The following is a 24,937-nucleotide window of genomic DNA, read 5'->3' as shown; positions in this document are numbered from 1 at the left end:
TGGAGGAATTTAGCAGGCCAGGCAGCATCCATGTCCTAATGAAAAGGGTTTCAGCCCAAAACATTGACTATATTCTTATCCATAGATGCTGCCTGACCTGGTGAGTTCCTCCAGCATTTTGTGTGATTCCATCTTCTGTACTCAATACATTGATTTATGAAAGCCAAAGCTTTCTTTACCTCCACCTGTGATGCCACTTTCTCCATCTGTGACACCACTTTCAACAAATTATGTACGTGTATTCCCAGATCCCTTTATTCAACCACACTTCTTAGTGCCCTACTGTTCACCGTGTGAGACTTACCCTGGTTAATACGACTGAAATGGAAAACCTCACATTTATCTGCATTAAGTTCCATCTGCCATTTTTCAGACTATTTTTCCAGCTGATGCAGGGCCCTTTGTAAGCCATGATAACCTTTCTCACTGTCCACGACACCCCCAATCTTGATGTCATCTGCAAATCTGTTGATCCAGTTATCATCAAGATCATTGATGTAGATGGCAAACAACAAAGGGCCTAGCACTAATCCCTGTGGCACTCCACTAGTCACAGGCCCCCAGTCATAGAGGCAACTCTCTACGACCACTCTGTGGCTTCTTCTTCAAAGCTAATGTCCAATCCAATTTAGTACCACATTCTGAATGCCGAGCAACTGAACCTTCTTGACCAGCGCCACCACTACTCTCCCCCCCTCGTGGGACCACATCAAGTGCCTTACTAAAGTCCATGTAATCAAAGTAGTGGATGTCGGCTTCATCCACTTTCCTGGTAACTTCCTCAAAAAACTCTATAAGATTGGTTAGACATGACCTACCACACACAAAGCCATGCTGACTATCCTTAAACAGTCCATGTCTGTCTAAATACTTGCATATCTGGTCCCTCAGAATACCTTCCAATAACTTTCCCACAACTGATGTCAGACTCACCAGCCTATAATTTTCTGGTTTCAGTTTAGAGCCTTTTTTTAAACAGCAGAACAACATTGACTATCATCCAATCCTCTCCTGTTGCTAAGGATGTTTTAAATATCTCTAATAGGGCCCTGGCAATTTCTATATTTGCCTCCCGTAGGGTCCGAGGGAATAACTTGGGCCTAAACCTCAGGCCCTGGGGTTTTATTCTCCTTGATTTGCCTCAGGGTAGCAAACACCTCCTCCTCTGTAATATGTATAAGGTCCATGAAGTTGATCCCACTTTGCCTCACTTCTATAGACGCTGTATCTGTCTCCTGAGTAAATACAGATGCAAGGAATGCAATTAAGATCTCCGCCATCTGTTTTGGATTACCACTCTGGTCCTTTTGCTCTTAATATACCTGTAGGATCCCTGAAGATTCCCCTTCATCTTGTCTGTTAGAGCAACTTCATGTTTTCTTTTAGCCTGATTTCCTTCTTAAGTGTTCTCTTGCATTTCCTGAACTCCATAAGCACTCATAACTCCATAACTTCATTTGTTCCTACTTGTCTAAACCTGCTATGCACCTCCTTATTCTCTTAACCAGGGCCTCAATATCTCTTGAAAATGAAGGTTCCCTACACTTGTTTTTGTTCAGACAGGCACATACAAGCTTTGTTCTGTTAAAATTTCATTTTTGAAGGCCTCCCACTTTCCGAGTACAGCTTTGCCAGAAAACAGCCTATCCCAATCCACACTTGCCAGATCATTTCTGATATAACCAAAATTGGCCCTTCTCCAATTTAAAATCTTAACCTGCGGACCAGACCTTTCTCTTTGCATACTTACTTTGAAACTAATGGCATTGTGGTCATCGGACACTTATTGCTTATTTAGTATTATTTCTTTTATTTCTTGCTTGTTGTACTTTCACAGATTGTTGTCTTTTGCACACTGGCTGTCACCCTTTTGGTGTGGTCTTTCATTGATTCTATTATGGTCATTGGATTTACTGAGTATGCCCGCAAGAAAATGAATCTCAGAGGAGTATATGGTGACATATACAGTGCCTATAAAAAGTATTTGTCCTCCTTGGAAGGTTTCATGTTTTATTGTTTTACAACACTGAATCACAATGGATTTAATTTGGCTTTCTTTGACACTGATCCACAGAAAAAGACTCTTTCGTGTCAAAGTGAAAACAGATCTCTACAAAGTGATCGAAATAAATTACAAATATAAAACACAAAATAATTGATTGCATTAAGTATTTACCCCCTTCAAGTCAATATTTACTAAATGCACCTTTGACAACAATTACAGCCTTGAGTCTGTTTGAATAGGTCTCCATTAGCTTTGCACATCTGGACTTCACAATTTTCCCCCCTTTCTGCTTTACAAAACTGCTCAAGCTCTGTCAGATTGCTTGGAAATCATGAGTGAACAGCCCTTCCCCCTCTATTTATGATCTATTTATTTAATTTATATTTATATATATTTATTGGAACTTACAGTTTTTTGTTACGTATTACAATGCACTGCTGCCACAGAACAACAGATTTCATGACATATACTAGAAATATTTAACCTGATTCTGACTTACAGTAACACTGCAAGGAAGATTATCATTTATGGTATTTTTTCCTTATGCTTATCAATATTTACTGAGTACTTTTCTATGTTAATAGTGGTATCAAAATTATTCATCAATGTTTTTGTTACATGAGCATTTTGTCCAAATAACTGCACTAAGCCGTAGAACTGCATGGCTGGGTAAGAAGCAGCTCATAGTGTTTTACAGCATAGAAAAAGGCCTTCAATCATGCCAACGAGTGCTGTGACCTGTATGGTGCCTCTTCTGAGCTCCTCATAAGAGAAGCTATTAAGGCTCTTGCACAGATTTCCTTTTTTTTCCCCAAATTTTCTTGAGCTATGTTTATGGACTTCCAAATTCTATTAGTGAAAAGGTTATGTCTTCAGATCTCATGAACAACTCAATTGAATTAACAGTCAAATAAACTTGGCATATCCAGACACAAGAATAAACCCAACCCATATTGTTCCATTTAAGCCCTCTATTAATTCCTTATGCTTTGTCTCAGAGGAAATATTCCAGATTCCTTATTCATAAAAGCTGACAAAAACATTTAACCATAAAACTGAGCACAGTCAGTGAGCAAATGGCTTTTGGTTTCCAGATTAATCTATACAATGAAGACACCAACAGCTGAGCACTGCTTCTAAGGTAAAGGTAAGACTAGTAAAGAAAACCAATATCAAAGGTGTATTTTTCACAACCATATTACATTTTTTGTTCTGTGAATCATCTTGCCTGAGAATCTATAAATGATTTATGCATTAAAATTTTCAACTCTCAAAATGCAACCAAATAACTTTATCAGATATGATGAAATGTTTAATTCAGAAGTTGAGAATAGCAATTGATTTCATCTTCCATTTATGTAATTTTTCATCTTTCATGCAATGTATTTGAAAGATATTTTTCATGCTATTCCATGATAAAGAATAATAAAATTAAGATTCAGTGGCATGTTTAAATAATAGGAAAAGGCTTTTATTTCTAAATTTAATACAAATTTGTAAGTTAGTTTTATTATATTGGGAATGCTCCAGAGAATGACACCAATGTATTTCACTAATACTAATTTTCATAATCTGGATAATGATTTAGATTCTGCATCAAAAAGCAAGAAAATGCAACAGCTGATGCTGCATTAATATTGAAATGTTAACTTCAAGATTTAATGTTTCTAGGTGGCCTGGGCCTTCAATTCAAAGAAAGGTATTTTCTAACACTATAACCAGAAAAAGTTCAATTTCATTTTCTTTTAAACCCAGTTTACATGGTGTAAGAAAAACTGATTTCGTGTGCCATGTCAAAAGAACTTATTAAGAAATGGCAGTTTAGGCATTCATTCAGATGAAGCTCATAAATGTACGAATGCAGTTATGACCTATTTTTATCTCAGCAAAACTTCATGGTTAACTTAAGGATTAGTTAGGATTGCCAATTTCAGGTAGTAGTTTTACTGGGTTATGGCAACTAATGTTTCTTTCAATTTTAAGTTAGAAATTACGAAAAATCTGTGTTTCAATATCTTTGTAAATATTTGTAACTGTGTAAAGTTTTCAGCATTTAAAAAAAAATATTATATTGTCACAAATGACACTGTTGAGCAAGAAAGAGATAACAATACAACTACCTAGAACGTGAAATCTTTAATCCACAACTTTATCAGTACCACAATTGTTAAACTGTATGTAACGAGTAATATCCAAGACAGATTTAACCATTTGGAAATACCTTTGCCCAGTAATAATAAAATACTACAATCCACAAAAACAAACTCACAGAGAAAACATTGGGTTAGTATAATTAATTAGCAGAATTTGCTACACTGTCATTAATATATAAACACATTCTAATTAGGGGAAAAAATTAATGTACCTAATAAAATAAGATAGCAATTTAACATTGATCTTGAAAAACTATTAAGTTTCAAATTTTAAGAAGCAATTATCCTTAAAATTATAAAACAAAATTAAGCAGGGATGTATAACTTACAAAGCCTAGGAAAAGAACTGCATAGTAATGGATTGGCAATAGAAAATAAAAGGATTTGCAGAATTCTACACAGAAATGAAAATCAAATGTAATAAATGTTGTGCAATGAATAAAAGATATAGGAAGTTACATTTCTTTGCTTTGAGTTTCATAGGCACCTGTTATTCTTAATATGGAATGTTGAATGTTATGACTAAGCACAATCAGAAACATATTGAGCTGTAATCAGAATGTCACAGGTTGCTTTTCCCTTACCCCACTCCACCCCCACCTCATTTTGGAGACTCTAATAAGATTTAGCACCCAGATGCACTGTTTTCACCATCTAGCATCATCAACAAAGACCAAGAAATAACATTTGACATACTTTCTCATCTTACAAACCACATTAGATGATGTATTTATCAATGAACACATTCGTTCTCTGTTATGTTACAGAGAATAATATAACAACCTTAACACTTGCCACTACACTTAGTCCTCTTTGAGTAGATTTTCCCGGCCAAATTTTCCATCATTCAATACTGATTCACGAACAACAAGCAGTTCTGACTGCCTTAAAAAAGAGGTACTGTAGGGATGGTCATCCTAGTAGTCATCAAAACTGATGGCATAAAGATTTAGTCCTTAATTAACAAAGAAAAACTCAGCAGTATTTTGGAGGATTATTATTATTATAGCTCTGCAAAGTTTAATCACCCATTTCCAATTAATTCCGAATTAACTAGGTCCTTTAGGTTAGCTGCAAATTAAGATCCTAGAATAACAATTGGATCCAAACAATGCATTCAACAGCATTTTGAGCTGAATGCCCACTGTGAATCCTTCTCTACAACTTTGCATGCCTGTAAAAAATGCATCAGTCTCTATTTCCCTTTTCTTAGTAATGCCTTGTTGTCACCTGTGGAAATCATGATCCATCAATTTACATAAAAGTAACTTACTTTATATCAATTGTCTTCTTATCTGAACTTCTCCCCAAGTATAAAGGGTTAGATTTGTCCCTCACTATTAGAAGTACAAGATGAACCTGCTTACAGTCAGCTGTCTCACATCTTACTACAAAAAAAACACAATCATTTTGCTATTATAGGAGAATACAGGCAAATGAATTCAAAAATGTGCTTTATACAATGGTGAACAACGTACTTTAAACTATACGGTTATTTTGCGGAGTCAAGAATATATTTTTTACTTTGGTTCAAAAGGAAAGGAAGATCTCATTTTCACAAGGCCAAGCCTCAAAAGAATCAAATTAGTACAACTGTTCTCGGAACAAAAAGGCTTTTGTATGAAAACCAGAATCAGAAGTGTAGATATCTGTGAGAATTACAGAAGAGGCAGAAATTGTTTTAAAATCTACAAACTGCTCGTCTGTCAATTAGTAAATGGTTGAACATATCTTGATGCAAGCTAGGAATCAGGCAAAAGAATTTTAAATCAGCTGAACCAAAAGGAGAAGAATGAGTAAAGCTTAATCAAAAGTGAAGTCAACATGTTGAAAAATAAGTAAGCATGGACATCAGCTTCAGAAGATCATAAGCTGATGTACAGCAGATCAGACAATGTTATGGAACTTCCTGAGTTTAGAAGGAAACTTATTCTCTTTCAGTACTAGATTTCACATGTGTCCTGACAATTTAAAGAGTACAATATTTGTAAAGTAGTATAGACCATAAGACCACAAGATATAGGAGCAGAATTAGGTCATTTGACCCATCATGTCTATTCCTTCAATCCATCATGGATGATTTATTATCCCTCTCAATCCGATTCTCTTGCCTTTACCTTGTAACCTGTAACACCTTGACTAATCAAGAAACTGATCAACCTCTACTTTAAATATACTCAATGACTTGGCCTCCAGAGCCATCTGTGGCAATGAGTTCCACAGATTTATTATCCTCTAGCTAAAGAAATTTCTCCTCATCTCTGTTCTAAATAGTGCCCCTGTTCCCTCTGGTCCTAGACTCCCCCACTATAAGAAACATTCTCTCCACATCCACTCTATTTAGACCTATTATACATATTGCTCCTTGTGTTCTGTAGGATAGCACTCATGTGATCAAAATGTTCTGCTCTCGCAGCGTACGTAGACTTAGTTGTCAACATCAGCTTAATGCAGATGATCAGAAGACAGCCTTGGCAATGAGGCTATAGCACAACAATCCTCCAAATATTTTGTAAGGTCCTGGATTACCTCATCTGCAAAAGGCAAATCATTACTTATTCTTCCAAATACATCCTGAGAAAAATACTTCTCATCTTCAAAAGGCCATGTATATTTTTATGGATGTAATGTCCTGCTTTCCCTTCGATTGAAATATTGCTAACTATGCAGCTAATCTCATGGAAGGCAATTACAATCATTGATGCTCTAAATAGAGATGTAGATGCCATATTCAGAATTGAACAGTTTTTCAATGAATACTTTATGAAATTCTTGCAAGCTGAGGATTAGCTGATAGGAGCACTATATACGGTGACTATGACTAGAAAACTGATGATATTACTGAATGATATTCCACAAGTTGAAAACATTTAAAGTGAATGAAAATGTTAAGTTATTCCCCCCTCCCCAATAAAGCTTAATTGCATACTTCATTATTGTAAAACCAGTTGTAGCAGAGGAAGCTTGTTACATGACTTTTTAGTAAAGCAATCCATCAATTTGCTCACTAAAGAGCCTTCACCAACAAAATTATATTCAGTTGCCATAGCTGAAATATCTGAAGTGCTCTATCGATTGTGGCAGAGGCAGGGATTCCCAATTCTACCAGAATCAATTCTATATAAGTGGCCATAGCCATTTATTCTGTTGCTACACACAAAAATAATTAGAATAGATGTTCTAACAGGAGTAGATATTCATAATAGATCACTCGATAGTCTTAGCAAGCATATAGTTAGGATACCCACAAAAATGAAGAAAAAAAACGGAACCAATTTGGTTACAAAACAACGTAGATATTTTCTAATGAGGCCAGCCACCTACACTAATTTACACTCTGAGTTTGCATTGAAGATTGTCATTTAAAGTATAGCCAAGACAGCTGCAGTTGTGGAGCAGTAGTTGTACAATGGATCTTGTTGGTATTCTCTAAAATTGTTACATTGTTACTTCCTTTCTAATTAATTTCCATAATCAATTTTTCAAAGCTCTGTTAGTGAAAGCTGGCAGGTAACCTATTTGATTACTCATATGCAGATTCTCCAATTTCTAAAGTATATAAAGAAAACTAGGTGATGTTAGACAGTGTTAGACGGTCTGAATTGAAAGAAAGTCAAACTTACAGTCTGCAGTCCCTATCACACAGGTGGGTCCATTTTTATTATTATAATACCTATTACAATTAAAATTGCTAATGCCTTCAGAAGAAAATTAATGACAGAAATCATCAATAGAGTAAAAATAAACACTTAGGAGTTTTAATAGTAAGAATAAGTTATTTAACCCTCAGTACTGAAAGTACAGTGCTTATCCAGAGGCATTCAATTATTCATCTCAGTCTGGTGAAAAAAACATCAACATCGTCTGGAAGTAATATATATTCAAGTGGAATGCCTGAGTTATTATTCTGTTATTGAAAGCATCTAAAAGAAGGTTTGCTTCCAGTTATTTTTGACCATTCCAGAATCACCCCATCAAGTTACAGCAGGATGCTATGTATAAGAATGAATCTTTTTTGTTTATGTAAAAGAGAATTGTATCATTGTCACTGCTTATTTTGTTATATCAACTGATTGCTCCTTTGTTATTTATTCTCCATTCTCTTGCCTTCATTTTAATTTCAATAGAGACAAAACTGTCACCATAAGAATGGCCTTCATCACAAGGCTGACAATTTTCATACTTCTCTTCGGTGTAAATATTCTTTGTCAAGATGTCAATTATCAGTCTTCCCAACAACATCAACGAAGCATTCGTACACCCATAGATCTTGAACTATATAGATCATTTCCCAGAGAGTGTGCTCCTGAATGTCGGTGCGTACCATCATTTCCTTTGGCTATGTACTGTGATAATCGAAAACTCACAAATATTCCCAATATTCCACCGCATGTGAGATATCTTTTCCTTCAGTTCAATGAAATAGAAAGTGTTCCAGAAAATGCTTTTGTTAATGCAACATTGCTTCAAGAAATTAATTTAAGTCGCAATAAATTGAAGTCTTCCAAGATCGCCAAAGGTGTTTTTGGCAAACTCAAACATCTGATTACTCTTAACCTAGCATACAACAAACTTGAAGAAATCCCAGCTCCACTACCTAACAGTCTTGAAAGACTTTCTTTGGGTTTCAACAAAATTACTAAACTACCTGCTGAAACTATACGATCATTGATAAATGTTACAATTTTGGATCTTGGTAATAACCGACTCCCTGATGGTGCAGTCAAGGGAAATCATCTTGGAAAAATGAAGAGTCTCCTACAGTTAAACCTGCGCAGTAACAAACTCAAATCCATGCCTGGAGACCTTCCAGCTTCTCTACTACAACTTTCAGTTGAAAACAACTCTATATCGTCCATCCCAGCAAATTACTTCAGAAAAACTCCAAATCTCATTTCATTAAGGATGACACGCAATAAGCTTAAACAAGTTCCATATGGTGTGTTCAACCTCTCAAAACTAATGGAACTGAATCTAGGTCACAACCAACTGACTAAAACTTTCTACGTTTCAAGGAATCTAGAACACCTGTATCTGAACAATAATGACTTTACAAGTATGCATACTATTATGTTACATTCTTACTAACCAAGTGTAATGATTTTTTAAGTAATTCTATTAGATGCATGTTCATACTGAGGTGGTGTTAACCTGAAAACGACTCACCAAAGTGAATTAAGTTCAAGGAAGAACGTGTTTTATAAAAACAATATATAGCAAATGTTGGAATTTTCATTGAAATGTTGCATGGAACAGGCCCTTCTGGCCCTTTGAGCCATGCCACCCAGCAATCTCCCAATTTAATCCTAGCCTACTAATGGGATAATTTACAATGACCAATTAATTTACCAACTGGTATGACTTCTGACTGTGGGAGGAAACCAGAGCATCCAGAAGCAACCCACGCAGTCACGGGGAGAACGTACAAACTCCTTACAGGCAGCGGTGGGAATATAACTCAGGTTGCCTGTACTGTAAAATGTGCTATCGTGCTGCCCTGACATATTTTTTAAATCATAGTGGTATAATTACTCTTTGGAGCAAAGTGATGTAAATACTCAGCAGACAGTATGGATTTGTGGATAAAGAAACATAATGAATTTTTCAGATAGGATATATTTAAAGAAAACTAATCTGAAAAATTCTGAATGATCTGCATATTTACAACATTCCTGTAACATTCTATAAAGTCCATCCACATAATGCCCCAGTTTTTGCATCAACTCTTGACTACTTTTTTTCCTTTGATAAATAACCTTAATTTAAATTCAGTGACAAAATTTCAACTCTCACCCCAACCAAGCTGCAAATACAAATATTCCTTTAGGATTACAATCTGGTGGCATCAACTAAAGGGCAGCTAAGAAAGGAAAAAGCATTGTAGACAAACAAGAGATACATCCTGAATACTGACATAATACTTTACATCATTCATTACCAAGAAGAGAATGTTGACACTTATTCAAAAAGGATGTGGCAAAGAAGAGGGATGATGTTGGAGGGTGAGAGATAAAAAGCAGAAAATACCAGAAACAGGACAGCATGTCAGACAGCTTCTGTACAAAGAGAAATAAATGTAACATTCAGGTCTGAGGCAGTTAATCCCACTGGGAAAGAGGCAATGCAAATCAGTTGTCAGCTATAAAAATGTTCATGGGAGGGATGTGCATAACAAAGCGAATATCTCTCATAGATGGAGACCAAGTGGGTTAATGTAACAGAAGCAGATTGTGCCTCCTTGTCTGGTTATGTGTTACAAAGAGCAGGGTTGTGGGGCATTTATAAGAAGAAAATTAAATCGGAGAAGATGCCAGGAAAAACTGACCGAAATGGGACGTATTTAAGATGCTCAAGAACTGGGGATGAGTACTGTGGGCTACCATAATTTTTCAATCTTCTTAAGATACACAAGTGTCAGAAAACTGTATGATGGCAAATAGCACATCCTAGTACATGAAGAACATGTGATAAAACTACAAGCTAACCAGCTTAACATCAGTAAATGGGAATGTTTTTGAAAAGTTAGTGCAAAATTAATAAGCACTGTATGAAGTCTGAGCTAATAGTGGTGAAGTATAATGTACTTGTTAATGGCAAATCATGATTGAAACTATAATTGACCTGGGAAAAATCATCAAATTTTGTTAAAATATTATTATTATTCAGATGTTAAGGGTAGAATATTTATACTACTTCATCTTCACATAAGTAGCAAAGTAGCAAAGAAATTTAAAATTAGCACCAACAGTTAATGCCAATGCCTTGCAGTTCCAGCGACCAAGTTTGAATATAAATGTAGGATGGGATTGATGGGATTTGTCTGGGACCTGGCACAGACTCGATGGGCTAAGTGGCCTACTTCTATGTCAAAAGGAAATGTGAGAAGCACAAATGATTTGGAATGTCAGCTTAAAATTGCAGCTATTCTGACCTAAGTTATAAGTAGCATGAGAGAGATGAATTTGTAATGAGTTGATGAAGCTTGTTGAATGGGAACTTTATTCGGTTATAGTGATTAAGAGAAGTGAAATCAATACTTTACTCAAAAGTTTTTATATTTTAGTTACTCAGGATACATTTTGGTTCAGTAATTATTGTCGGCTGGGAGGAAAAATTTTTTTTCAATGAACATTGAATAAAGTGAGCTAAACATCAGTAGTGGGAAAGTAACTGGAGTCAGCATGGCTTTGTATGGCCCGCAAGGAAATTGTACCAAGTTGCCTGAAGAGGTTATCAAGAGGGTTGACATGGACAGGGCAGTAAAGATTGACTACATGGACTTTAGCAAGGCCTTTGACAAAGATCCACTTGATAGGCTGGTCCAGAAGACTCGATCACATGGGATTAAGGTGAGCTAGAGACAAAATTGGCTTCTTAGTAGGAGATATATGGTGGTACTGGAGGGTTATTTTTCAGACTGGAGGCCTGTAACTAGTGGAATCACAGGAACCACAGGAATCAGTGGTGGGTCCACTGCTGGTTTCCATTTATATCAATAATTTGGATGAGAAAACGGTGCATGGTTAGTAAGGTTGTGAATGACAACAAAATTAGTGGTATATTGAACGGTGAAAATAGTTCTGCAATAACAGATTTGAGATCAACTGGGAAAGTGGGCAAAAGAATGGCAGATGGCGTTTAATTTAGACAAGTGCAAAGAGATGCACTGAACCACAACAAGGAGCCCTGGGTAGTATTGCAGAACAGATAGGTCGAGGAGTATGAGTAAATAGTTCACTGAAAGTGACAATACAGATAGATGGGCTGTAAAGAAGGTGTATGCCATGTTTGCTTTCGTTGGTTAAGCATTCAGTATAGGAGTTGGGACGTCATGTTACAACTATACATGATGTTGGAAAGAATGGACTTGGATTACGTGCATTTCAGGTTGCCATGCTATTTGTAATGACTTGAGTAATCCAGAGAGGTTGCAGAGGAGGATATTGCTAGGACTGGAGTGTATGAGTTACAAGGATAGACTAGATAGGCTGGAATATTTCTCCTGGAGTAAAGGTGGTTTATAAAATCATGAATAGTATAATGAAGGTGAATAGTCACAGCCTTCTTCAAAGAACAGAGATTCCCTTACTCCACCATTGATGTTGCCCTCACCTATATCTCTTCCATTTCCTGGACAACTGTGCTCACCCCATCTTCTCGCAGGCTTAACAGTAATAGTGTTTCTCTTGTCATCAGCTACCATTCCATGAGCCTCCATATCCAACACATCTCCAAAGTGATCCTACCACCAATTACATATGTATATTTGCCCCCACTCTTTGCTTTCCACAGGGATTGTCCCCTTCATGATTCCCTTGTCCATTCATTCCTCCACACTAATTTCCATCTCAGCACTTACTTCTGCAAGATGTCAAAGTGCTACACCTGCCCATATACCTCCTTCCTCACCTCCATTTAGGGGTCTGACAGTCGTTCCAGGTGAGGCAAAACGTCACCTGCCAATCTGCTGGGGTCTTCTATTGTATCTGGTGCTCCTGATGCAGCCTCTGCTACTGGTAAATTTGGGGACTACTTCATCGAGCATCTCTGCCCCATTTAGCAAAAGCAGAACTTCCTGGTGGCCAAGCATTTTAATTCCGATTTCCATTCCCGTTCCGACATGTTAGCCCACGGCTTCCTCTTGTGCCACAATGAGGCCACGGTCAGGGTTGAGGAGTAACACCGTGTAGCCATCAACCTGATGGCATCAATATCAGTTTCTCCTTTTGGTAAAAGAAAATCCCCTCTCCCTCTATTCCCCACTCTGACCTCTTACCTTTTCTCACCTACCGATCAGCTCCCCCGGGTCCCCTCCTCCTTCTCTTTCTCCTATGGTCCTCCTCTCCTATCAGATTCCTTTCTCTCCAACCCTTTACCATTCCCACCCACCTGGCTTCACCTATCACTTTCCAGCTATCCTCTTTCCCCTCCCCCCATCTTTTAATTTTGGCATCTTCGCCCTTCCTTTCCAGTCCTGAAGAAAGGTCTTGACCTGAACATGGACTGTTTATTCATTTCCATGGATGCTGTCTGACCTGCTAAGCTCCTGGCACATTTTGTGCATGTTGATTTGGAGTTAGAGCATCTGCAGAATTTCTTGTGTTTAGAGGTCATTGGTTTACGATAAGAGGGGAAAGATTTAAGGGAGATATGAGTTTTTTCACACAGATGGTAGCAGGTATAAGGAATAAGTTCCAGAGAAAGTGGTAGAGCTGAGTACAATTATAATGCTTAAAAAGACATTTGGACAGGTATATGAATAGGAAGGATTTAAAGAAATGGGGGCCAAACACAAGCAAATGGGACTAGCACAAGTAGGCACCTTGGTTGGTGTGGACGAGTTCAGTCAAAGGGTCTGTTTCTGTGAATAACTTTATGACTTTAAAAGTTATAAAATGCCTCCTTATCTAATCTTGAGAAATTAAGGAAGATATGGCACCAAAATTAGCACTTGAACTACTAAACCATATGAGAGATTAAATTTGTGATTTTTTTCCATCAATATGGATCACCAACTGTTCAATACAATGTTTTGTAATTGGAGGAGACACAAGCACATAGACTCTGATCCATTCCATGATGATAGTGAACCCACTGCAATCTTCCTTTAAAGTACAGTAATATCTATAAATGTCACACAATGTTCATTTGATTGCTAATAATGTCTTTCTTTTTCTTTACAGCGCTTAATGTTACCTTGATGTGTCCTACAACCGACATAATGAATCCAAACCATCTGACCTATATTCGGCTTGAGAAAAATAAGCTGCGAGGCCCTTTAAATACATATATCTATGCCTGTTTTCCTCGTCTTCGAAACTTTGTTTTTGGTGAACAGGATACTGTACCAGCTGTTGAAACCCAAGAAGCACCTGAATTGGCTGGAACACCAATTTGAAAATCAGATCATTGAATTAATTACTAATTATAATCTATATTATGCACTAACAACTTCTAAAACATAGTATGAAGCTACTTTTTCTACTACATATAAGCTACTTAAGCAAAAATGTGTAATTCTTATTGTTTAATTTCTCCATTGTCTAATTATTTCAAATTGTCTCAAAAATCATGACAAGTGAAGACAAGTGCAATCATTTAACTCTTATTTTCAAGTAATTTTTCAAATTAAGCATTTGGAAAATTCAATTAACAGTTGAATGAAAAAGTTACCAGTGCTCACAATCATGTCCTTTACATTTATGAAATTTATGCTTTCATCCCTTCTCTTTCTTCCTAGAAACAAGATAATTTTCATTCTCATCATCTTTTATCCAACCACCATGTAAATTTAATGAATCAATCCACATCATTTCTGACCCATCTACAATGTGATGAAATTCCATAGGCATGTTCTAATCTCTTCCCTTTATAACCTGAAAAAACTCTTCTTCCCTTTCTACAGATGTTCCCTGACCCGCTGAGTATTTCCAGCATTTTTTTTTATTTCAGGAAAAAGACATTCATCTTTATTAGATGGGACATCATCAGATAAATATTAAATGTGCAATGCCACTGGATTTCAAGATTCATGAAGAAACAGTATTACCTACTCTCAGAACTTAACTTTGCAACTTCTGATCTCATCTTACAGTAGATCTATGCACAATGCAACTAATACTGAAGCAGGAAAAGTGTTCCAAAAAAAAGTCAATGACATATATTCTATTTCTTATTTGTAATTATTATACCAGTGATACTCAAATTATCAAAGTAATCTTGAATACAACATGAACATTACTGATTAAGGAAAGATTGATGGTTAAGTAAATTAATGGCGAGGTTTCTCATAAATATGAATACCAAGTCAAAATCATTGAAATAGGTGGAGAGAACAATTGTTGCAGGGGAATAATTATGTCTAAGTCAACCACCAACCTACACATTAACCAAAGATAGTCTTCCTCTCTAAATATCCAATATCACACCTCTCTTGCAATTTTACCTATGCCAGCCCCTTGCTCATTTTATCCATGTACAAATGTTCTCAAATACTTGACTATACAATACAGCATTCATCTGCAATAAGTGAATGATAATGTTGTGAAGTCAACATGTTTAAAAAACTTTATCTTTAGGGTTTCTTTAAAATATCTGAGTAAATCTAATTGAAAAGCTTAAACACTTGCATTAAAAGCAGCATTCATTATACCATAAGATGTAGGAGCAGAATTAGGCCATTTGGCCCATTGCGTCATCTCCGCCGTTTCATCATGGCTGATCCAATTTTCCTCTCAGCCCCTTCATGAAAGAACCTTTCTTCTTATAACACACTCATCTATCATTCCCTCTTTAAAATCCAATGACTGGCATATCTAAATCATTCCATCATTGACAACTATAACAGATAATCTCTTTCTCAAAAAAGGAAGATTGAGTTAACAATCCAACATCTGAAATGAAGTTCTGTAGGATTAAATACTCATATTGATGTTACTGATTTTAATTCTCAAGATCTTTTTGTTATTATTAAGCCTATTTCTTGAAATAGTATAGCTAAGTATGACATTTTCAATGTGACACTCAAATGGATAATTTTGTCCGCAAGGAACAAGAGGGTATGATTACTTACATATGCCTTTGTATCCAAATGTAATATCTTTATTTACTAATGTATTGCATATTTTCTCATAGCTATCACTATATATCATCAACAAAGTAAGCATTTTCTTCGCAAAGATGGAAGACCCATTCATATTCCTTCAACAATTTTATTTTAACAAATAAAATGTATAGCAAACATGCTAAAATTTCAAAAAAGTCATAACCACTTTGAGACAAACATTGGTAGAATACATACCAGGAAGAAGAGAAAAAATGACTATGTATGTATATTGCCTTTGATAATCTTAGTAGTTCAGCTCTTTGTAAAGTAATGCCGTACTTCCACCAAGGCAAATGGAAATAGGTGGAGAAAGGGACAGTGAAGAAAATGCAATGCAAACGACAATTGGTAGACTTTGAAAAAGGGACAGGATGAAGCAAGTGGGTATAGTATGACAGTCAAAGAAGAGGTAGGATGGAAGGGAACTGGTGAATTTAGTGTACATATACAATTAATTCAAAATGGTGAATAGATTTAGCCATCTTAGTATGAACTCTGTCAATTTAATTCACATCTTATGTAATCAGGAAATGGCATATGTATTAGATAGAGCAAATGTTAACAACTAAGCAATAGTAAAAATATTTACTCCAAAATTAAAGCTATATCTTGGTATTTAACTGACGATGTTGTTGGTAGCTCTCCAGTACTTCGAAGTGCCTGATGTTAGCAATCCATGCTTTAGAAGTATATCAATGAGGTGGGATCAATACTGTTCAGTAGAACTTTGTTTTGGATTTGAAGTCTTGATCTTCAAACATTCTTTCACTCAGACAGCCAAAGCTTTTATTGTGACACTGATGACAATGGTGAATTTCACTACGTTTGCCTTCATTAAGAGGTGGCTCCCAAGATCTGGGAAATGGTGTACATTTTCTAGGAAAACAATATGGAAATAGTAAAGGTAATTGTAGACCTTTGCCATTGGAGACTGATGCTGTATACTAGGAGTGGGAAGGAATCAGATTGATAGAATCCTTTGGTTTTGTGTTCATTAAATACAAGGCCAAAGCACTTGCATGCTTGAGGATGAGTCAACAATAACTTGCAGCTTCAGTTCTAAATGTGCATTTATTCAAATGTCATTTAGATACTTCAAAATGGTGAAACCTTGGGTGACACTGATTCACAGCAGGTGAAATGGCAACAATATAACGTCCTCTCACAGGCCAAAATGAGGCACAAATTATAGTCATTTGGCTTTGACATGCAGATCACTTTGGTTGCATGCTCATCATCAGAATCCTCAAACAACAAGGTATTATCAGGTTCACAATGGAAAAAGATTTAAGTATATATTCAAAGCCACCATACAAAAGAGGGACACCTCCATTGAACTCACAAGAATCACTGGCATACAGACCTGATGCACCATCAATAACTCACTCTGAGACGTAAAAGCGAGATATCGGCTTTTATTGACTGGAAGAAGGAAAGAGCAGTGAGTGACCACCATACTACATCCTGGAGACTGAGAGGCCGGGCTCAGACCTCCATCACCTTTATACAGGGGTCTGTAGGAGGAGCCACAGGAGCAGTCATCAGGGGGCGTGTCCAGACAGGTATATGTAGTTCACCACAAGACCACTGAATATGTCGGAGCAACATTCAGGATGGTAGTCACAAATTCATTTCCCAGAAGCACAATGACACCTTCAACAAACAGTGGAAAGATGTTAGCCCCTCCAAATCTATTCATTACCCACCTGGTCAAGCACCTTCTCCCCACAATAGCAAAGAACACAACAGCTTCATTGGTACCAATAACATAGATAGGAAAAGGGAAGAGGTCCTGAAAACAAACTACAGGGAGTTAGGAAGGAAGTTGAGAAGCAGGACCTCAAAGGTAGTAATCTCTGGATTACTGGCTGTGCCATGCGTCAGTGAGTAGAGGAATAGAGTGAGGTGGAGGACAAATACGTGGCTGAGGGATTGGAGCAGGGGGCAGGGACTCAGATTTCTGGATCATTGGTACCTCTTTTGGGGCAAGCATGACCTGTACAAAAAGGACAGGTTGCACATAAATCTGAGGGGGACCAATATCCTGGCAGGGAGGTTTGCTAAGGCTATTGGGGAGAGTTTAAACTAGAATCGCTTGGGGGTGGGAACTGAACTGAAGAGATAGAGGAAGGGACGTTTGGCTCACAAATAGAGCAAGCTTAGAGACAGTGCGAGAGGAAGGATAGGCAGGTGACAGAGAAGGGATACGCTCAGACTGATGGTTTGAAATGTGTTTATTTTAATGCAAGAAGTATCATGAACAAAGTGGATAAGCTCAGAGCATGGATCAGTACTTGGAGCTGTGATGTTGTGGTCATTACAGAGACTTGGATGGCTCTGGGGCAGGAATGGTTACTTCAAGTGCCAGGCTTTAGATGTTTCAGAAAGGATAGGGAGGGAGGCAAAACTGGTGGGGACATGGTACTGCTGATCAGAGATAGTGTCATGGCTGCAGAAAAAGAGGAAGTCATGGAGGGATTGTCTATTGAGTCTCTGTGGGTGGAAGTTAGAAACAGGAAAGGGTCAATAACTCTGCTGGGTGTTTTTTTATAGACCACCCAATAGTAACAGGGACATTGAGGTGTAGAGAGGGAGACAGATTCTGGAAAGGTGTAATAAGAACAGGGTTGTCATGGTGGGAGATTTTAATTTCTCAAATATTGATTAGCGTTGGGGTGGAGTTTGTTAGGTGTGTTCAGGAAGGTTTCCTGACACAGTATGTAGATAAGCCTACAAGAGGAGAAGCTGTACTTGATCTGGTATTGGGAAATGAACCTGGTCAGGTGTCAGATCTCATGGTTAGAGAGAGCAATTTGGAGATAGTAATCACAATTCTTCTCGTTTATCATAGCATTGGAGAGGGATAGGAACAGACAAGTGAGGAAAGTGTTTAATTGGAGTAAGGGGAAATATGAAGCTATCAGGCAGGGACTTGGAAGCATAAATTGTGAACGGATGGTGTCAGGAAAATGTATAGCAGAAGTGTGGCAAATGTTCAGGGGTTATTTGCATGGTGTTTTGCATAGGTACGTTCCAATGAGGCAGGAAAAGGATGGTAGGGTACAGGAACTGTGGTGTAGAAAGGCTGTTGTAAATCTAGTCAAGAAGAAATGCTTACGCAAGGTTCAAAAAACTAGTAATGTTAGAGATCGAGATGATTATAAGGCTACCAGGAAGGAGCTTAAGAGTGAAATTAGGAGAGCCAAAAGGGGCCATGAGAAGGCCTTGGCAGGCAGGATTAAGGAAAACCCCAAAGCATTATTCAAGTATGTGAAGAGCAAGAGGATAAGACGTGCAAGAATAGGACCTATCAAGTGTGACAGGGGGAAAGTATGTATGAAATCAGAGGAGATAGCAGAGGAACTTAATGAATACTTTGCTTCAGTATTCACTACAGAAAAGGATCTTAGCCATTGTAGCGATGACTTACAGCGGATTGAAAAGCTTGAGCATATAGATATTAAGAAAGAGGATGTGCTGGAGCTTTTGGAAAGCATCAAGTTGGATAAGTTGCCGGGACTGGATGAGATGTACCCCAGATACTGTGGAAGGCGAAGGAGCAGATTGCTGAGCCTCTGGAGGATTGGAGGGTTGCGAATGTTGTTCCTTTATTCAAGAGAGGGTGTTAGCCCGGGAAATTATAGACCAGTGAAGCTTACTTCAGTGGTTGGTAAGCTGATGAAAAAGGACCTGAGAGGCAGGATTTATGAATATTTGGTGTGACATAATATGATTAGGCATAGTCAGCATGGCTTTGTCAAAGGCAGGCAATGCCTTACGAGTCTGATTGAATTTTTTGAGGATGTGACTGAACACATTGATGAAGATAGAGCAGTAGATGTAGTGTACATGGATTTCAGCAAGGCATTTGATAAGGTACCCCATACAAGGCTTATTGAGAAAGTAAGAAGGCATGGGATCCAAGGGGACCTTGGTTTGTGGATCCCAAATTGGCTTACCCACAGAAGGGAAAGAGTGGATGTAGACGGGTCATATTCTGCATGGATGTCAGTGATCAGTGGTGTGCCTCAGGGATCTGTTCTGGGACCCCTTCTCTTTGTGATTTTTATAAATGACCTGGATGTGGAAGTGGAGGGATGGGTTAGTAAATTTGCTGATGACACTAAGGTTGGAGGTGTTGTGGAGAGTGTGGAGGGCTGTCAGAGGTTACAGCGGGACATTGATAGGATGCAAAACTGGGCTGAGAAGTGGCAGATGGATTTCAACCCAGGTAAGTGTGAGGTGGTTTACTTTGGTAGGTGGAGTGATAGCAGTGTGGAGGATCAGAGGGATCTTGGGGTCCGAGTCCATAGGACATTCAAAGCTGCTGCGCAAGTTGACTCTGTGGTTAAGAAGGGATTTGGTGCATTGGCCTTCATGAACTGTGGGATTGAGTTTAAGAGCCAAGAGGTAATGATACAGCTACATAGGACCCTGGTCAGACCCCACTTGGAATAATGTGCTCAGTTCTGGTCACCTCACTACAGGAAGGAGGTGGAAACTATAGAAAGGGTGCAGAGATTTACAAGGATGTAGCCTGGATTGAGGAGAATGCCTTATGAGAATAGGTTGGGTGAACTCGGCCTTCTCTCCTTGGAGCGACCGAGGATTAGAGGTGACCTGATAGAGGTGTATAAGATGATGAGAGGCATTGATCATGTGGATAGTCAGAAACTTTTTCCCAGGGCTGAAATGGCTAACATGAGTGGGCACAGTTTTAAAGTGCTTGGAAGTAGGTACAGAGGAGATAGGGGTAGGTCAGGGGTAGGTTTTTTTTTTAATGCAGAGGGTGGTGAGTGCATGGAATGGGCTGCCGGCGATGGTGGTGGAGGCAAATACAATAGGGTCTTTTGAGAGACTTCTGGATAGGTACATGGAGCTTAGAAAAATAGAGGGCTATGCACAACCCTAGGTAATTTCGAAAGTCAGTACATGTTAGGTACTGTAGATTTTCTATGTTTCTACATTAGCCTCAAAATCCACAGAAATGGAGTAAAACTAACTTGTCCTTGAACTCAACAATTGGCGTGGGAATAATGAAAAGAGAACAATTACATCACACGCATTCGTTTGAATAGATGGTGAAGGTATCTTTATTAAAATATCTGAGGAGGAGAACAGTTAAATTGAACAGTGCTATGAATTACTCATTTGAACTTAGAAAGATGATTAAAGTAACTATATGATATCTGACCCAGTATGTCATTTTAAATATGTATTAAGCCCATGGTGGAAGATTCTGGGCAGATGTTTAATTGTCCAATATTGAGAAACAATATTTTTATCATCTTAAAAGCAATCGAAAACAAGTGGCACTGGTTTCCAGTGCATGTACTGTTTTAGTTTGTATTAGCAATGAAATTACAAACTCATTTGGAAAGCCTGAAAATAAACATTTACTAGCTTGACTTAGGAGAATAATTTTGGGCCCAATATCTGCAAACCATATACTTTTGTTCATCTAGCTGTTCTCAGACATCTACCAAATTACTTATTTTGGTCACACGCCCATTGCTCTAATTACAAAAATTACCAACAAAATTACCAATTTTTTAAAAAAACTGTTCGGGGAAAAGAGGCTAGACTGCACTGGCGCGTGACCTAGCGCGCCAAAGGTTTATAAAAAAGACTGCCATATACAGCAGCCATCGTTAGAGTGGGCTGAGGGAGAGTGGGACGGCTTTAGCTCAATCAGGCTTCGGCAAGGACAGGCAGAGGTGAGGTTTCAACAGGGCATGACTGCGCAAGTGCGTGAAAGTCGGCCTCTGAGATCAGCGGGAGAATTTAAAAAGCGAGCAGAGGCTGAGGACGAGCTTCACTCCAGGTGAGGTAAGGCTGGGTAAACTCCTTTAATTAATCTAATTAGCTTAGGAGTAGGGAATGGAGGCAGCAGTTAGGGCAGTTGAGTGCTCTGTTTGCAGTATGTGGGAAGTCAGGGTGAGCACAATTGTCCCTGATGACTACACCTGTAAAAGGTGCACCCAGCTGCAGCTCCTGACAAACTGTGTTAGGGAAATGGAGCTGGAGCTGGATGAACTTCGGATCATTCGGGAGGCAGACGCAGACAAAAACAGGAGTTACAGGGAGATAGTCACCCCCAAGAGTCAAGAGACAGGTAGCTGGGTGACTGTCTGGAGAGGGAAGGGGAATAGACAGGAAGAGCACACACCTGTGGCCATTCCCATCAATAATAAGTATACCGTTTTGGATACTGTTGGTGGGGACGACCTACCAGGGACAAGTTGCAGTGGTTGCGTCTCTGGCACCGAGACTGGACCCTCAGCTCAGAAGGGAAGGAGGGAAAAGAGGAGAGCAGTAGTGATAGGGGATTCGATAGTCAGAGGGACAGATAGGAGGTTCTGTGGAAGAGATCGAGAATCCCGGACGGTCTGTTGCATCACTGGTGCCAGGGTCCACGATATCTCGGATTGAGTTCTCCGTATTCTCAAGAGGGAGGGTGAGCAGCTGGATGTTGTGGTCCATGTAAGGACCAATGACTTAGGTAGGAAGAGTGAGAAGGTCCTGAAAGGTGAGTTTAGGGAGTTAGGCGCCAAGTTAAATAACAGGACCTCCAGGATAGCAATCTCAGGATTGCTACCAGTGCCACATGCAGGTGGGTTTAGAAATAGTAAGATAGCGCAGATCAACACGTGGCTTAAGACATGGTGCAGGAGGGAGGGCTTCAGATTTATAGATAATTGGGCAGATTTCCAGGGAAGGTGGGACCTGTTCCGGTTTACATCTGAACTGGAGGGGGACAAATATTCTTGCAGGTAGGTTTGCTAGAGAGGCTCCAGTGGATTTAAATTAGAAACAAGGGGGGAGGAGAACCAGAGTGTAGGAAAAGATGTATGGGAGAAGGAAGAAAAAGAAGATAGTAAAGTTGTTTGCACTGTTGCAGATAAACAGAGAGGAAGAGGTGGAGATTATCTTAAATGCATTTATTTTAATGCTAGGAGCATTGTAAGAAAGGTGGATGAGCTTAGAGCATGGATTCATACCTGGAAATATGATGTTGTAGCTATTAGTGAAACATGGTTGCAAGAGGGGTGTGATTGGCAACTAAATATTCCTGGATTTCATTGCTTCAGGTGTGATAGAATTGGAGGGACAAGAGGGGGAGGTGTTGCATTGCTTGTCAGAGAAAATATTACAGTGGGGCTCTGGCAGGATAGATTAGAGGGCTCATCTAGGGAGACTATTTGGGTGGAATTGAGGAATGGGAAAAGTGTAGTAACACTTATAGGGGTGTATTATAGACCACCAAATGGGGAGCGAGAATTGGAGCAGGAAATTTGTAAGGAGATAGCAGATATTTGTAGACCATAGGGTTGTAATTGTGGGAAATTTTAATTTTTGACACATAGACTGGGAAGCCCATACTGTAAAAGGGCTGGATGGTTTGGAGTTTGTAAAATATGTGCAGGATAGTTTTTTTGCAGCAACACATAGAGGTACCGACTAGAGAAAGGGCAGTGTTGGATCTCCTGTTAGGGAATGAGATAGGTCAGGTGACGGAAGTATGTGTTGGGGAGCACTTTGGGTCCAGTGATCACAATGCCATTAGTTTCAATATAATTATGGAGAAGGATAGGTCTGGACCCAGGGTTGAGATTTTTGATTGGAGAAAGGCTAACTTTAAGGAGATGCAAAAGGATTTAGAAAGAGTGGATTGGGACAATTTGTTTTATGGGAAGGATGTAATAGCGAAATGGAGGTCATTTAAAGGAGAAATTTTGAGGGTACAGAATCTTTATGTTCCTGTTAGGTTGAAAGGAAAGGTTAATTTGAGAGAGCCATGGTTTTCAAGGGGTATTGGAAACTTGGTTCGGAAAAAGAGAGAGATCTACAGTAAATATAGGCAGCATGGAGTAAGTGAGGTGCTCGAGGAATATAAAGAATGTAAAAAGAATCTTAAGAAAGAAATTAGAAAAGCTAAAAGAAGATACGAGGTTGCTTTGGCAAGTAAGGTGAAAGTAAATCCAAAGGGTTTCTACAGCTATATTAATAGCTAAAGGATAGTGAGGGATAAAATTGGTCCCTTACAGAATCAGAGTGGACAGTTATGTGTGAAGCCAAAAGAGATGGGGGAGATTTTGAACAATTTCTTTTCTTCAGTATTCACTAAGGAGAAGGATATTGAATTGTGTAAGGTAAAGGAAACAAGTAGGGAAGTTATGGAAACTATGATGATTAAAAAGGAGGAAGTGCTGGCGCTTTTAAGGAATATAAAGTCGATAAATCTCCGGGTCCTGACAGGATTTCCCTAGGACCTTGAAGGAAGTTAGTGTAGAAATAGCAGGGGCTCAGACAGAAATATTTCAAATGTTATTAGAAATAGGGATGGTGCCGGAAGATTGGCGTATTACTCATGTTGTTCCACTGTTTAAAATGGGTTCTAAGAGTAAAACAAGCAATTATAGGCCTGCAAGTTTGACGTCAGTGGTGGGTAAATTAATGGAAAATATTCTTAGAGATGGTATATGTAATTATCAGGATAGATAGGGTCTGATTAGGAACAGTCAACATGTATTTGTGCGTGGAAGGTCATGTTTGACAAATCTTATTGAATTTTTTGAAGTCGTCACTAGGAAAGTTGATGAGGGTACAGCAGTGGATGTTGGCTATATGGACTTCAGTAAGGCCTTTGACAAGGTTCCGCATGAAAGGTTAGTTAGGAAGGTTCAATCTTTAAGTGTTAATATTGAAGTAGTAAAATGGATTCAACAGTAGTTGGATGGGAGATGCCAGAGTGGTGGTGGATAACTGTTTGTCAGGTTGGAGGCCGGTGACTAGTGGTGTGCCTCACGGATCTGTATGGGGTCCAATGTTGTTTGTGATATACATTAATGATCTGGATGATAGGGTGGTAAATTGGATTAGTAAGTATGCAGATGATACTAAGATAGGTGGTGTTGTGGATAATGAAGTAGATTTTCAAAGGTTGCAGAGAGATTTAGGCCAGTTAGAATGGAGTTTAATGCTGATAAGTGTGAGGTACCACATTTTAGTAGGAATAATCCAAATAGGACATACATGGTAAATGGTAGGGCAATAAAGAATGCAGTGGAACAGAGTGATCTAGGAATAATGGTGCACAATTCCCTGAAGGTGGAATCTCATGTGGATAGGGTGGTGAAGAAAGCTTTTGGTATGCTGGCCTTTATAAATCAG

General features: G+C 38.5%; 2 protein-coding genes across 4 annotated transcripts in view; one reads left to right on the top strand and one right to left on the bottom strand.

Moving 5' to 3' along the window:
* The window catches only part of cenpp (centromere protein P), a 304,546-nt gene that overhangs the window by 174,813 nt on the left and 104,796 nt on the right, over positions 1-24,937 (bottom strand). The gene's annotated exons all lie outside the window — the stretch shown is intronic.
* omd (osteomodulin) lies at positions 3,021-16,387 on the top strand. 3 transcript variants are annotated; one of them, XM_073072671.1, is made up of 3 exons: positions 3,021-3,146; positions 8,286-9,214; positions 13,842-16,387. In XM_073072671.1, exons 2-3 carry the CDS (start codon positions 8,308-8,310, stop codon positions 14,054-14,056), a joined length of 1,122 nt encoding a protein of 373 aa, XP_072928772.1. In that variant the 5' UTR covers positions 3,021-3,146; positions 8,286-8,307; the 3' UTR covers positions 14,057-16,387. The 3 variants fall into 3 exon arrangements, with proteins under 3 accessions (XP_072928772.1, XP_072928771.1, XP_072928770.1); XM_073072670.1 differs by having other exon boundaries at positions 3,031-3,152; XM_073072669.1 differs by lacking the exon at positions 3,021-3,146 and adding an exon at positions 7,706-7,804.

The sequence above is a fragment of the Hemitrygon akajei genome, chromosome 19 (assembly GCF_048418815.1).
Source record: "Hemitrygon akajei chromosome 19, sHemAka1.3, whole genome shotgun sequence".
Lineage (NCBI taxonomy): Eukaryota > Metazoa > Chordata > Chondrichthyes > Myliobatiformes > Dasyatidae > Hemitrygon > Hemitrygon akajei.
This window is presented reverse-complemented; position numbering and strand designations above follow the sequence as displayed.

Bases quoted from the DNA above. Each gene is read 5' to 3' on its own strand.
- omd (XM_073072669.1), top strand. From the start codon at position 7,734: ATGTTAGACAGTGTTAGACGGTCTGAATTGAAAGAAAGTCAAACTTAC. The intron at 7,805-8,285 runs GTGGGTCCATTT...TAATTTCAATAG, and splicing joins CTGCAGTCCCTATCACACAG to AGACAAAACTGTCACCATAA. The intron at 9,215-13,841 runs GTATGCATACTA...TTTTCTTTACAG, and splicing joins GAACAATAATGACTTTACAA to CGCTTAATGTTACCTTGATG.